The sequence below is a fragment of the Sphaeramia orbicularis genome, chromosome 8 (genome assembly GCF_902148855.1).
Source record: "Sphaeramia orbicularis chromosome 8, fSphaOr1.1, whole genome shotgun sequence".
Taxonomy (NCBI): Eukaryota; Metazoa; Chordata; class Actinopteri; order Kurtiformes; family Apogonidae; genus Sphaeramia; species Sphaeramia orbicularis.
Window position 1 is genome coordinate 21,943,317 of NC_043964.1, and position 14,330 is coordinate 21,957,646.

The window sequence follows — 14,330 nt, forward strand, 5'->3', positions numbered from 1 at the left end:
AATCTGTGTTCATATAAAAACTGCAGAGGAAGCAAACGAGTGTTTTAATGGACGACCAGAGACATCTACAGGCCAGAAATCATCCTACAATGTACTTTATTATAAATCACTAATCAAATTGGGTTTATTTTATGTTATCCCTGACAAATTCTCCTCAAATTAGACAAACGTACAATCTGGAGCTAATTTACCTTTAAAACCCTGAAAAATTTGCTTTTGTGACGCCTCAGTATTTTTATTTTTTTTTACACAAAACATTTTGAACAGTGAAACAAAAGTTGTGTTGTATTTCATTACTTTATTTCTTCAAGCACCAACAATCCTGATTAGGCACAGAAAATAAATCATTTGAACATGCAACAAAACATCCAGTGAAAACACAAATGATATTGATGCACAAATGTTTGATATTTATAGAAAGTTCTATGTATTACACACAGTGATGAATCTTCAAGATATTATCAATATACCCCCCCTTTTCAAAAGCTGTACACATTTCACCTCACTCTGCATCTGAATAAAGCTTAAACAGTAACTGAACAGTGAAGGAATGTATACTTGTGATTTTTATTTTACAACTCAGTAAAGGTAAAACCACCTTCAGTTTCAGCAGTAACTGTAACCACTAATGAGTCATTCTGTTTTATAGTCTTTACTTGCAGCAGGCAGACAATAGAAGCACCTCAGCCTGCAGAAACGGCTTTTAATCTGAACATTTTTTATACGAAGACCCATAAAGCCTGTGCAGAAGGCCGTATGCGGTGAGGAATGTCAATCATTTACATAACATCAAACAGTGAATTTCAGCAAAAACTATCATTAGTGTAACAAATCTCCCGACCAACAAAACAGAGCATTTACTGTACATCAGTCGATAAAAGCACTTCATCTTTCAAACCTTTTATGACACAAACAATCCTGCATTTGCATCAGTCTGTGATTAGGTAACATTTGCAAATGCTGTTGTTTATACTTCAGTCTAAGTGTACATGTAGTGCGCATGTACATAAAATCAGTAGTAAGTGAACATATGGTAGATTATGTTCAGAGGGTGCCAAGTGTGTGTGACATCTTAAAAATCTGGACTGTTCAACTATAATCCAAGATCAAAATGTTGATTGTCAGTAAAAGTGAGGTTAATTACTGCCTTTTCAACTCAACAGTTACACGGCCGAGGCTCCAGCTGCTGTTAACAGTAATATAAAACCAGGCACATATCTTCATAAAACTCTGTGCTTATTTTGTGTGTGACTTACAGTTTACAATTTGACCTTAATGTTCTTCCTGATACGCTGTGAAATCTACAGATATGCATTTTTATTCAGTCATAATTATTCAAAGTATTTACTGAAACCTCCCCTATGGATATTAAACTAATCACAGTCCAACTCAATGCTTAATAATCCTTCATAATATCAAGCTTGTTCCCTTTAATACACCTATAACTCCTTTCCCTGCCTCTTGTACATGACTGTCTGTTCATTCAGCTGTCAGTAGATCCACTCCCCTTATTCTTATTTCGACTGAGAGGAAACGTGGACTTGCTCTGTGGCTGCGTCATTTTACTGGCCAGGTAGACAAAAGGTTCGATTAGTGTACGCCGGTCGACCACAGACACCTCCCACAGACGCACCTTCTCGTTCTTCGCCCAGTTCTGGGCCATGTTTGAGTCGACTCTCCTCTCATCCTGCTTGTCCAGTTTGTTACCCAGCACCACAATGGTCACCTGCGGACAAGCATCAGGTTAGACCTGTATCAGAGCGGATCTCCTTATCAGAACATGTCAGTACATGAGCTGCAGGACAAGCAGTAAAGCAGCTTTGTCTGCTGGGATTTAAAGTGGACAGGAGGAAAGCAATCCAGTGAGCTTTCACTAGACTTATTGTTGAACTCTGTTTATGCTCGTAAGGTAGTGATTATGTAACAACTGTTGTGTTAGGCAATGATAAATGTCTTGCTGGAGGAGGGTATTATAGGTTTTAGTGTTCTTTTCATGTCTGTTACCACACATATCAAAATACAGGGTGGGGAAGCAAAATTTACAATGAACATTTAGTTGTTTTTTCTCAGCAGGTACTGCGTCAATTGTTTTGAAACCAAACATATATTGATGTCATAATCATACCTAACACTATTATCCATACCTTTTCAGAAACTTTTGCCCATATGAGTAATCAGGAAAGCAAACGTCAAAGAGTGTGTGATTTGCTGAATGCACTCGTCACACCAAAGGAGATTTCAAAAATAGTTGGAGTGTCCATAAAGACTGTTTAGAATGTAAAGAAGAGAATGACTATGAGCAAAACTATTACGAGAAAGTCTGGAAGATACTATTAAAGAAGAATGGGAGAAGTTGTCACCTGAATATTTGAGGAACACTTGCGCAAGTTTCAGGAAGCGTGTGAAGGGAGTTATTGAGAAAGAAGGAGGACACATAGAATAAAAACATTTTCTATTATGTAAATGTTCTTGTGGCAAATAAATTCACATGACTTTCAATAAACTAACTGGTCATACACTGTCTTTCAATCCCTGCCTCAAAATATTGTAAATTTTGCTTCCCCACCCTGTATATTCCAGTCTAGTGCGTAATACCTGGATTTGAAAGGATTGCTCTCTTCAGAAACATATCCATGCGTAGAAAAACAAAAATCATTAATGTTGAATATTTCATTATATATCTTTTAATTGGGTATTGTTTTGTTTTGGATAGTAGTTAAAGTCCCGCCTCTTCCACTGTGGCACTGTGGAACTTAATTTCAGAAAAAAATTAACAGTGGCCAATGATGAGAGACATTTGTTGATTTAAGAGATAATTTTACAAGTCAAGAAAGTCACAGTCTAAGGCAAAGATAGTAAAGCAACGTTTGGTTTTGTCTTAAACAGCTCAGTGGAATGCATCCCTCGTCTCACATGATTCCTGTCGTAAACACCAACACACATTTTACCAAAATCTTTGAGAGCAAAGTGAAAAAGAATTAAAAGACGTGAAAATTGCTACAGTCTGGTCTCGCTGATGATGTCGAGATATCTTCAACAGCTTTGAACAGATTGTAGAGAGACACAGTTATGATGGTGTCACCTCTGCAATTATCAGGTGTGCAGTTTTTCTATTTACATGTTTTTACCTTCTGACAGTTCAACAATTTTATAACAAACTGCAAATTTCTTTACTTGTCATATTATCTTTTAAACTGACAAACATCAAATGTGTAAATGTCTGTCTCCAATGACAGTCACTGACACTTTTTCTGAAGCTATGGACACAACAGGAAGGGGCGGGACTTCAACTCCTTATTAGTTTACTTTATTCTGAAATCATTTGATTACGATATTACTACCATTTCTATAGTCAATTTCAAATCACTGTTTTTTTATGTTTTCTATTGCTTGTTTTTAACTGTGCCTTGTAAGGTGTCCTTGAGTTTTTTGAAAAGCGTCATTATTATTAATATTATAACAATAATAATAGCAAGAAGAACAAGAAGAATTTGAGGAATATTTAATGTTGTTTTCTGGACACAGAGGTCAAAAGCTTATGGAGCAACATTTCCTTCTGTTACTTTGGAAAAAATGGCCGCTATATTATCACCATTTTCAATTTGTAAGTGGTTTGTGAGGGTGTTTATCAAATGTGATAATCGTGGAAATTCATGGTGACTGTGAAATGCTTAGATCAGTACTGTGTTCCTCACCTCTTTCTTGTCTCTGTGACGGTCAATGTCTTTTTTCAGAGCTTCCATTCTCTTAAAGGACTCTTTACTATCAACGCTGTACACAAGCACAAAGCCATCTGCAAACGTGTAATAGTGTCGAGGAAACTCCATCCCATCCCGGAGTCCACGAGTGTCATAGAACCTCACTTGCTCCCGTGTACCGCGGTCAGTCTCTATTGAGCCAATGTATATATCCTCAAGGGTTTCCATGGGCTCTGAGCCTAACAGGAAATAAAATCAAGCATCAAGTTGCTTTAGTGTGATTAATACCGTTACATTGATTGTTACTGGAAGAGTATCACTGAAAATAGTACAGTACACTTTACAAGCAGTGGAGCCAGTTATCTAAAACTTGATTTAAGATATCTTTGTCAATTTTTGTGGTAAGTTTAATTTGTCTTGCATAAAAAAAGAATAAAAAAAAAAATCAGTGAGGACCCTTGCATTATGCTTTGGCTTTCTCCTTCAAATGGACAACTGTAATGACCTAGCTTCTAAATAAAATAGTAAATTTCTCTCATTCTATTATTATTTGCAAATATTGAATTTACAAAATGTAAATGCACTACTTGTTAGAATTACTTAAAGATATCTTTAATACAAACTCAACACTTGCACAGGGCCAGATTATAACAAGTAACTTCAACATTCATGATCACAAAGTATTGTATGTAATGAATGTGTTTGTGAGATATCTGAGCTGGTACAATTACTCTATACAGTTGCTTGGCACTTGTCATACCTTGAACACACTAGATGAGGTAAATACTACATTTACTCTGATCTGTAATATTATTTAAATAAAGTACCTGCAATGTGATTAGCATACAGCAGTTGTTCCAAGACAGCTGTTTTACCAACTGCAGCCTGGCCACACACCACCACTTTACAGCTTTTGCCCATGATGGTACCTCCCTCTCAGGCACAAAAATCTGCTGAAGAATCAGAGATAGTACACAGGAGTCAAATTATGCCACTTTATTACAGAATCAATACATACATACCATGGAATTGTATAATATGGTTATTAATAATGGTGATGATGGCAGAGAGAAGGACCTCATGCCAAAGGCTATCTATCTTGGACACTGCATCAACATTCTTTGTGATGTATGAAGAACATACATTAAAACCAGATCTAAACCACACCAATGACCATCATCAGCTGTACTCCACTGTAACAAAGCAGAGGAGTTTGCTCAGTGGCAGATTGCTGACACAGAGCTGCTCAACAGACAGACTACAGAGCTTCTTTATCCACAGAACTGTTGACCACTTCCAATCTCCCTAACAGGAATGGGGAGATGATGATGTCAGCCTGATGCTCTTATGTGTTTCTGTTTTGCTCAAAGTGCAACCTACATAAAGTCAAACTGAATAAGTCATACCTTCACAGCACAATGTCTTTACACTGAAGAATTATTTATCTACTCCTTAAAGACCTCAAATTATTCAGGTAACATGACTTTGTGGTTCTTTTTACAAAGTTAGTATAGTATATTGGCGTATTTATATCAGTATAAGGCAGTTACCTTGTAATGGCTACTTGTGAAACGTGTACAACTGAATCTGCGTTGTGTTGTATGTATGTAACAACTGGTTATTCACATTTAGTCAGAAATAGGTCTTCGGTCTTTAATGTAGTCTATTTTACACACAAATCAACGTGAAAACAAGGGCAGCATGATTTTCTTAACGAGCCATATAACGATCGTTGAGGACAATATAGGTATTTGAGTCCGCTTGCAATGTTATTAATGAAAATATGCAGATTATTCTATATTAACCCAAATACGATAAGTTAACAATGTAACGACTTGCACTTTGCATGTTTTTCCATTCTCTTAAACTGTCACTAAATCCAAACTACCACCATGTAACAGAGATTTTGTTTTTTTCTCTATTTCTGCTATTAGATAATCCCAAATCCAAATCTTTTACACTAGACCTTTAAACTGTAGCTCATTTGATTATATAACTGCACAGTGATGCTTTTGCAATACAATTCATTGTGCAGTCCTGGAACAATAAACAAAGAATGAACATTAATTATGCTCTTATATTACACGAAACACGAGTTAACCTGATAACGCTGATAAGTGTCTACTGTTCTCAGGAATTTAGGAAGTAGCTTAGCATTAGCTCGGGAGACATATGGAACCACGATAACACATATTAACTCTGTATTCTGAAAGTGGCACACCACACTTAAAACTTATATCTTGAACGTACATACTATTTCTTGGTGACGTTTAATACACATATGCACGGTACAGCACTGTTTTAGAAAATATTGCAACGCAAAGTATCCGCTTACCTTTCCTGACAGACTACTTCCTGTTTACAGATGACGTAACAACAGGAAATCCGGCTTGTGCGACGTGAGTGAATTCTACTTCCTGTCACTTTTATTTATAAATAATGTAGGGTGGTTTCTGTGATTCATAGACAGTAAACATTAATGTGTTGGATTTGAAGGATTTAAAATATAACTTTCATTCTATCAATTACATGTATGTTTTAGGTAATGAGCTAAAAGCGGCCAACGGCAGCTAGCAGGCTAACGGCACTTCGCTAAATCAATCAGGCTGAGGAGAAATTTCAAAATAAATGTAGTTATTTTAAACACCTAAACGACTTTGGGCTTTTGAGAAATTATTTGTTGTTATTCAATATATACTGCCACTATCTCTATTTGTATTTCATTATTGCCATATTTTATTTACTGTTTCTGTATCAGTTCATGGAGAAACATAATACCCAGTATTCGGAGTACATGCTTTAAGGACAGTGTGGCAATAAAGTTGAACTGAACATGATGACGGAAATATAACCATCTCATCACAAAGAAAAAAAAAAGGATTTAATTATAATGAATCAAGGGTACATTTTATTTTGAATATATAAAAAACAGACTGCAGTATCAGGCCCCGCCCCTTTTCGTTGACGGCAAAATGGCGACGGAGCACTGTGATGCTGTGAACATGGACCCTGACATGGAAATGCTCAGTGACGAAGAAATGGAAAGGTATGGAGAATTATAGCACTGTTGTCAACCGCAAACATATATAGAGAGCGACGTGTCTGACTGATTGCTGTCATTAAAGCTCTCGTCGTGTCAGTTTTGTCGCATGGTGTCGCACAATGCACGCCGACTAGCGCGCTACCGTTTACTGTTTAGCTAAATTTGGCCCCGGATTGCGTTAGCTCACTTGCCCCCCTCTTACCTAACTAGCTCCTGTGCTTCATCTCTATGCAACAGTTAAGCACACTATATTGAGTCGATAATCAGCAAGGGTAATGGATATCCCGCCCAAAAGAATGAATTTTAAGTGTGTAATGTTTTATTTTTCGTAAAGTGCTGGCGTAGTTCCGTAAGCACCTATCACTCAAACTGCGTTGGTGAGGTAAAACATGAAAGACTTCCAAAAAAAGTAATGGCAGTTGCCCACAGCCTGGTGTCATATGTTCCTGGCTCTGCTCTGACTGTCAGCTTCACAAAATAGCAACATGTTTGATAGGAGTAGACACTTATGCCCTGCTGGTTTGGCTCTTTCTATGTTTAGCTAACGGTGGCCAGGAAGCGCTGTTGTACTCTGTCATTCACAGTTTTGGACATGCATACTTATTGTGATGGTCACAGCATTATAGTTAATTATAGTTACAGCAATTTGACGTTGACAGACACAAGTTGAGCACCCACCTGTGATCTGAAAAAGAGAACTTGTCAGCAGACTATTGCAGACACGCTGTCGCTTTAGTGACTCATCTCAGACTTAACTAAAACATTTTTAACCTTTTGTTTGTGTGTGTTCACCACCTTTTACATAGGGAGGCGGAGGGCTTCAAAGAACAAGGCAATGCTTTTTATATTAAGAAGGATTATGCAGAGGCATTCAACTACTACACCAAGGCCATAGGTAAATATGGTAGTATAATAAGCACTGCTGTTAATCAGTGGGATGGTGGTCATTTTCTGGACGCACTTCCTTGCTATACCAATAACTTGTGTTTTTGTGCAGACATGTGCCCGAAGAATGCAAGTTACTATGGTAACCGAGCAGCAACACTAATGATGTTGTGTCGATACAGAGAGGCTTTAGAGGATTCCCAGCAAGCAGTACGACTAGACAACAGTTTCACAAAGGTATGTTGTATGATTGACTACATTTTTGTGACTGACAACATAATTACCAGTAAATTGACAGAGTTACATGCAGCAACTAAGATAATAGCAAAGTATGTTCTACCACATAGCAGAGCTGGTTACTTGGTCACCTTGCAATTACACATGCAATGCACATTGAAATTTGGGTTTAAATCTTAGTAATTTATCAACAAGGAGTAAAAGATCATAAATTAAGGGCTCAACTCAGATTAAAAGAAAAAAAAGGATGTCTATACTAGATAAACTTGTGTATTCAGTTTCTGAGTGCATTTCTCCCACAGGGCCATCTGCGAGAGGGCAAGTGCCACCTGTCCCTTGGCAATGCTATGGCTGCCAGTCGATGTTTCCAGAGGGTTTTGGAGATGGAGTCTGACAACAGCCAGGCACAGCAGGAGGTGAGCTGGCTTTCTGATTGTGATTTGACAACTTTCACATGATTATCCACTACCAGTTAAGCTTTGGCCAAGCTAGTTCAAATAAAGTGCAAAAGTCTGATACTGAGCGGTTTAAGAGGAGATTAAACAGTGTTAGTGTTGACTCTCTTTGAGAAACCTAGGAAACAACTTTTAGCTTATTCAATGACAAACTGCTTCTTGCATTGACCTCATTTTGTAAGTACTGTGTGTAACACAAAAGGGAGGACAGCAGTAGCTGTAAAGCAGTGTGTTACTAGTTCAGGTCTGTAACATTATAACTGATCACAAAATCCTTTCTCAGTTGAAGAATGCAGAGTCCATCCTTGAATATGAGAGAATGGCAGAGATTGGATTTGAGAAGCGAGACTTCAGAATGGTAAATGGCTATTTTGTATTCATTTGACTGTTTTTTCATCAGTAACTGCAGTGACAAGTAAGAGATACTCCAACCGGGTTGTCTTTAGGTTGTCTTTTGCATGGATCGTGCCTTGGAGTCTGCCACAGCCTGTCACAGATTTAAGATCCTGAAGGCAGAATGTTTAGCTCTGCTGGGACGCTACCCTGAGGCTCAGTCAGTAGCCAGGTGAGTCGGTGAATAAACTCTTAGACTCGTTATTTATCTGTATTATTAAAGTCAAGTGGTCTCTGTGTGCGTGTATGTGTGTCTTGGGACTCACACAAAATCCGGAAAGAGCTGACTACTGCAGGTTGGCATACTTATGTATTTTTGGTCAAGGAACAGACTAGCAAAAATGGCAAGTTGAAAGGACCAATATTTTGGGAGATACTAGTAATTTTGGAATACAATTGCCTTACTATCACATTGCTATACCCAGAACGCTTTGGCGGTGACTGCTGGACAAATGTGGTACAGCATGCACGAATACACAACAGCATAAAAACTACCCTATCTAGAACCTGTGGATCCCCACGGCTCAACACACTAGTTGTATATAATTGGAATAACAGTAAAGGGTCTGCAGAATAGGTCTGAGGGGTGTTCAAGTGTTATTTAATTAACTTAATACAACTGATATATTTGTTATTTATGTGTGTGTTAATTATTTGTTACCATACAGTGACATTCTTCGAATGGACTCCACTAATGCGGATGCACTGTACGTGCGTGGTCTATGTCTGTACTATGAGGACTGCATTGACAAGGCTGTCCAGTTCTTTGTCCAGGCCCTGCGTATGGCTCCTGACCACGACAAGGCTCGGCTTGCATGCAGAGTGAGTAATGAATATTATTTATTCATTCGTTACCTTTATTGCAACAGTTTTGCTCACTGCTAAACAGTAGCAGAACACATCTGTGTACTGTAAGCTCAACTACTATTGCACACAAAAGGAACTAAAATAGCTCAGATAAACTCTAATAGTTGTTTTCTATAAATTTCTGTGAATTCTTTCCCCAGAATGCCAAAGCACTGAAAGCCAAGAAGGAGGAGGGGAACAAGTCATTTAAGGAGGGAAACTTTGAGGCAGCCTATGAGTTATACTCTGAAGCTCTAACAATAGACCCCAACAACATCAAGACTAATGCAAAGCTGTACTGTAATAGAGCCACTGTTGGATCTAAGGTGAGTAATTTACACAGAACAGATCTTATATATAATTTTGTGTTAAACTGTGGGAATGTATAATGAAATTGCTTGTCAGATGCTGTTCTCTTTATTGAGACAAGTAAACATGTTAACTTCTACTCAAACACTTTTTAAATGTTTACAGTCATCTTTCATCATACTTTGATCACATTTGTATTATTACAATGTACGATTCCAATGAATTTATTCCAGCAGAGGCTGTTTAACTGTGGGTCATTCCCCGTATGATTCATTGCAGGGAAACTCACATAGTTACTCATTCCCGTTTAGGGAATTGGGTTGCAAATGCAAAGATTCTGCAGAGTTCTCAATCTGTCTCTTTTTTTAGTTTTGACATTCTTGCCATGTTATATTTTCCCCTGTCCGATGAACAAAATTAGGCCACTACGTTGCCTCTTTCGCTATCGTGCACTGTTATACTTTTTTTTCTTTTTTTCTTTGAAAGCTGAAGAAACTAGAACAGGCCATCGAAGACTGCACGAAGGCCATTAAACTGGATGAGACCTACATCAAGGCCTATTTACGGAGAGCACAGTGGTATGTCCGGGTCTTCTAACTTCACTAATAATAGAATGATAAAAGTAAAAGGTTATAAGGAATTGTGTTTAGATTGCAGATATCAAAGCATAGAAAATGTTTATTTTGTACACGGATATTTTAACTGGTTAATGAAACACTTGTTCACTCTGTGCTGCAGTTACATGGACACAGAACAATATGAGGAGGCAGTTCGAGACTATGAGAAGGTTTACCAGACAGAGAAGACAAAAGGTGAGAATGGACTAGAGCTGCTGAGCCGTCAGTAGATGCTTACTCCTTGTGTTTCATTGCACTGTTAACAACACATTGTGGCCTGATTTTACTGTTGTTACATCGTCACATTGCAGCATATATCAGGTGTCCCTGCAGCTTCTCAAATGCACTCATGCTTTTTGTCCTTTGCTGTAGAACACAAGCACCTCCTGAAGAATGCTCAGTTGGAGTTGAAGAAAAGCAAACGGAAAGATTACTACAAAGTGCTCGGGGTGGATAAGAACGCCACAGAAGATGAAATCAAGAAAGCTTACCGCAAAAGAGCCCTTTTACATCACCCAGGTGCCTTAAATTATAGTTCTTTAAGTTGCATAACGCTGTATGAAGTCATGCCTCAGAGCAAATAATTTTTCTTCTCACTGTTTAGATCGTCACAGTGGAGCTAGTCCTGAAGTTCAGAAGGAAGAGGAGAAGAAGTTTAAGGAGGTGGGCGAGGCTTTCAGCGTGCTGTCAGACCCAAAGAAGAAGTCTCGCTACGACAGCGGACAGGATCTAGAGGATGACGGCATGAACATGGGAGGTTAGCATCTCGGCGGGCCTTTGGGTGGTACAGTAGCACCCAAGGTGAACAGAGGCAGCAGGAGTCATGTTTATGCTGATGAGCCACATTTTGAGGTCAGACGGTACATCCTGACTGCACGGTTTATCATCATGAGGCTCAGCACTGATGCAAGAAACAGAATTCCCTGCCCATCTGGAGAGAAATGAAACTGTATCAGTCCCAGTAGAATGAATGAATGCTTTAGTGAAGGATGTACAAAAACATGTAGAAAAAACATAAAACTACCAACAAAGCAAATATAGAATACAACGAACACAACAAAGGAATTTCTACTATTATACATAAGAAATACTTAATACAATTTTATGGTTATTCACACATCCAAAAAGGAGTAGGAAGAAGTAAACAATAACTGATTAATTTAATTTATTAGATTATTGTTAATTTTAATTTCATAATTTGATCCCACCCCTTTTCCCTAAATCATGTATTACAATACTCTAAGCCAGGGGTCACCAACCCTGGTCCTCGAGAGCTACTATCTTGCATGTTTTAGATGACTGATTCAAATGATAAGCCTATCATCGAGCTCTGCAGAAGCCTGATAACGACCGTCAGGTGTGCTGGAAGAGTAAAACATGCAGGATAGTAGCTCTGGAGAACCAGGGTTGGTGACCCCTGCTCTAAGCTGATAGTACATAAATCAGGGGTCACCAATCCTGGTCCTCGAGGGCCGATATCATGCGTGTTTTAGATATTTCCCTCTTCCACCACACCTGACAGTCGTTATCAGGCTTCTGCAGAGCTTGATGATAGGCTTATCATTTGAATTGAGTGTGTTGGAAGAGGGATACATCTAAAACATGCAGGATAGTGGCCCTTAAGGACCAGGATTGGTGACCTCTGACATAGATAATCATATCCTCACCGAAATAATGATCATCCCATCAGAGGAAGGGGGGCGGGGGGTCAGTTGTAATTTAAACAAATGCACTGATATTCAAACATTTTCATCCCCATATCTCTCCACAAAAAACCTCTCTTTATACCTCTGTTTAAATTGAAATACATAAACCATTTTTTACCTCTAGAAAGTGGGTGTTCATTGGATTTGTTTAGTCTCTCTGGGTTTGTTTCTACATGCTGTAGGTGTAAAATTATTTTTTAAGAAACATTGTTTTAACATCAGGTAATGACAAACAAAAACAAAAAAACATCACAGCACCTAAATCTCCTTGGATCAATACTGATTTCTACTTTTTTCTCTCTTTTTTTCAATCACTGCTAGACTTTGATGCCAACAACATTTTCAAGGCGTTCTTTGGAGGCCCAGGTGGATTTAGTTTTGAAGGTAAGTTACACAAAGATGACGATGGCTTTTAATTTTCCTCCAAAAAATATCAAATTTATTTCAGTGATTGACTTATTTCTTTTTTTTTTTTACAGCGTCTGGACCAGGAAATTTCTTCTTCCAGTTCGGTTAATTGTTGGATTCTTCTCCGTAAACAGTTAAAACATCAGGACTCTTCAACAATGTCAACCCCCCGACCCACCATCTGTATTTAATGACTGACCGAGTACGAGTCAGATTCTTGTCTATGCCATTGACTGAATGAATGCAACCCAATGACCACACGCAGCAAATGATTTAATGCCCGTTTAGCAAGAACCCGCAGAGTCGATACTGTTTCTGGTTTTGGATTAGGTTCTCTTCTCTCAGAATGAAACAAACTTGAAAGTCAATCATGGCTCGCTACACTGGTCCAACTCTTCTTAGATTTGTGAGAAAGGAAAGGAGAGATTTTTGCAGCTATTGTGTCAGAGCATTTTAGGGATCCTTGCAGGAAGTTACATCCCGGTAAGTTGCATCTTGAGATGAAACTGAGCAATGAGCAAGCTATTATCTGGCTCTTGTCAACTTACTGCTGAAGTGGTATGCATGAAAGTTACTACCTTGCTTAATGATTTCTGAAGGAAGTCACTGAGCAAGTGGCCCCTCCCCCTCTTTGAAGAATCCGTCAGGCACACTGGCTGACGGCTGGCTGCTACAAATTCGCACTGATAATGCCTCCTTGTCATAAGCCAATAGGAGAACTTGAACATTTTTTAAATTCACAACAGCTGGAGCTAGACTTATCCATAGAGAACAGCCGAAGCACACCGCAGAAGGTTGCTGTGGCGACGCTGCACCGGCTCCGTCGCCCTTCCTCTCGTTGTCACAAGTTTTATGTTTGATGTTGCCATTCACAGATTGCTGCATTGTACATTTTACTGGAATGTAAAGTGTTGATTTGTGATGATAGTTCATTATGTTTCCATTTTTTTTTAATTTTGATATGTATATTTATTGTAAATTTGCTGTCTGATAGAACATCAATGTAAAATGAGGACGCTCTCCTGGTATGAAGGGTTTAAACAGAAGCACCGATAACAAACACGTTTTTGACACAAACTCAGGAAGGTGATCGTTTCGTTTTGTTTGCATCAAAATATTCGCAGACAAAAGAGTATGCGCCACATGCCACCTGACAATGATGAGAAGGAATTTTATCGAAGACCACAGGTAGGGGTAGATTTTGCGTTTTAGGAATTTGGGCCCTGTGTAAGAATCATAACTTGGTAATGTTTAACTACTTCCTGATGATTGTGTTCTTTGGTGCACCTCCAGTAAAATCCAGGAAAGTGTCCTCATCTTTTGCTCAGTTTTTGCTCTTACGGTGGAACCATCCTCTCTTTAACCTTATGAAGTACCAGCCGTGTCAATAAAGTTGGCTTCCTCTGGGTTTCCCCTAAAATGTCTCCTTTATTTGAGCAGAAAATCTCCATCAGTGCTAATCAGTGGTAGAATGTAATGAGGTTTGGAAGCTTGAGCTCAGTCACTGTTGCGTCTTGAGCAAAGTAGTATGCTTTTCACTATACCACAGGTGCCAAACATGCGGCCCGCCAAAGGGTCCAGTCCGGCCCTTGGGATGAATTTGTGAACTGCAAAAATTACACCAAGATATTAACAATCCTTTTAGTTCAGGTTCCACATTCAGACCAATTCAATCTCAAGTGGCCAGGATTCAGTAAAATACTAAATCATAATAACATATAATAATGACAACT

At 38.6% G+C, this 14,330-nt stretch overlaps 2 protein-coding genes across 3 annotated transcripts; one reads left to right on the forward strand and one right to left on the reverse strand.

The window, feature by feature from the left end:
- Window positions 1-278: 278 nt before the first annotated feature.
- On the reverse strand, window positions 279-6,061 carry nkiras2 (NFKB inhibitor interacting Ras-like 2). Of its 2 annotated transcripts, none has more exons than XM_030142002.1 (4): window positions 6,034-6,061; window positions 4,526-4,651; window positions 3,696-3,937; window positions 279-1,726 (listed from the first exon to the last, which is right to left on the reverse strand). In XM_030142002.1, the coding sequence occupies exons 2-4, from the start codon at window positions 4,617-4,619 to the stop codon at window positions 1,484-1,486; spliced, it is 579 nt and encodes a 192-aa protein (XP_029997862.1). In that variant the 5' UTR covers window positions 4,620-4,651; window positions 6,034-6,061; the 3' UTR covers window positions 279-1,483. The 2 variants fall into 2 exon arrangements, with proteins under 2 accessions (XP_029997862.1, XP_029997863.1); XM_030142003.1 differs by having other exon boundaries at window positions 4,526-4,648; window positions 6,034-6,054.
- Window positions 6,062-6,624: 563 nt separating this feature from the next.
- Window positions 6,625-14,006, forward strand: dnajc7 (DnaJ (Hsp40) homolog, subfamily C, member 7). The gene is made up of 14 exons (XM_030141709.1): window positions 6,625-6,744; window positions 7,548-7,636; window positions 7,739-7,863; window positions 8,166-8,279; window positions 8,602-8,676; window positions 8,765-8,883; window positions 9,380-9,533; window positions 9,719-9,883; window positions 10,353-10,444; window positions 10,605-10,678; window positions 10,856-11,002; window positions 11,088-11,240; window positions 12,511-12,573; window positions 12,669-14,006. The coding sequence occupies exons 1-14, from the start codon at window positions 6,671-6,673 to the stop codon at window positions 12,704-12,706; spliced, it is 1,482 nt and encodes a 493-aa protein (XP_029997569.1). The 5' UTR covers window positions 6,625-6,670; the 3' UTR covers window positions 12,707-14,006.
- The last annotated feature ends 324 nt before the right edge of the window (window positions 14,007-14,330 follow it).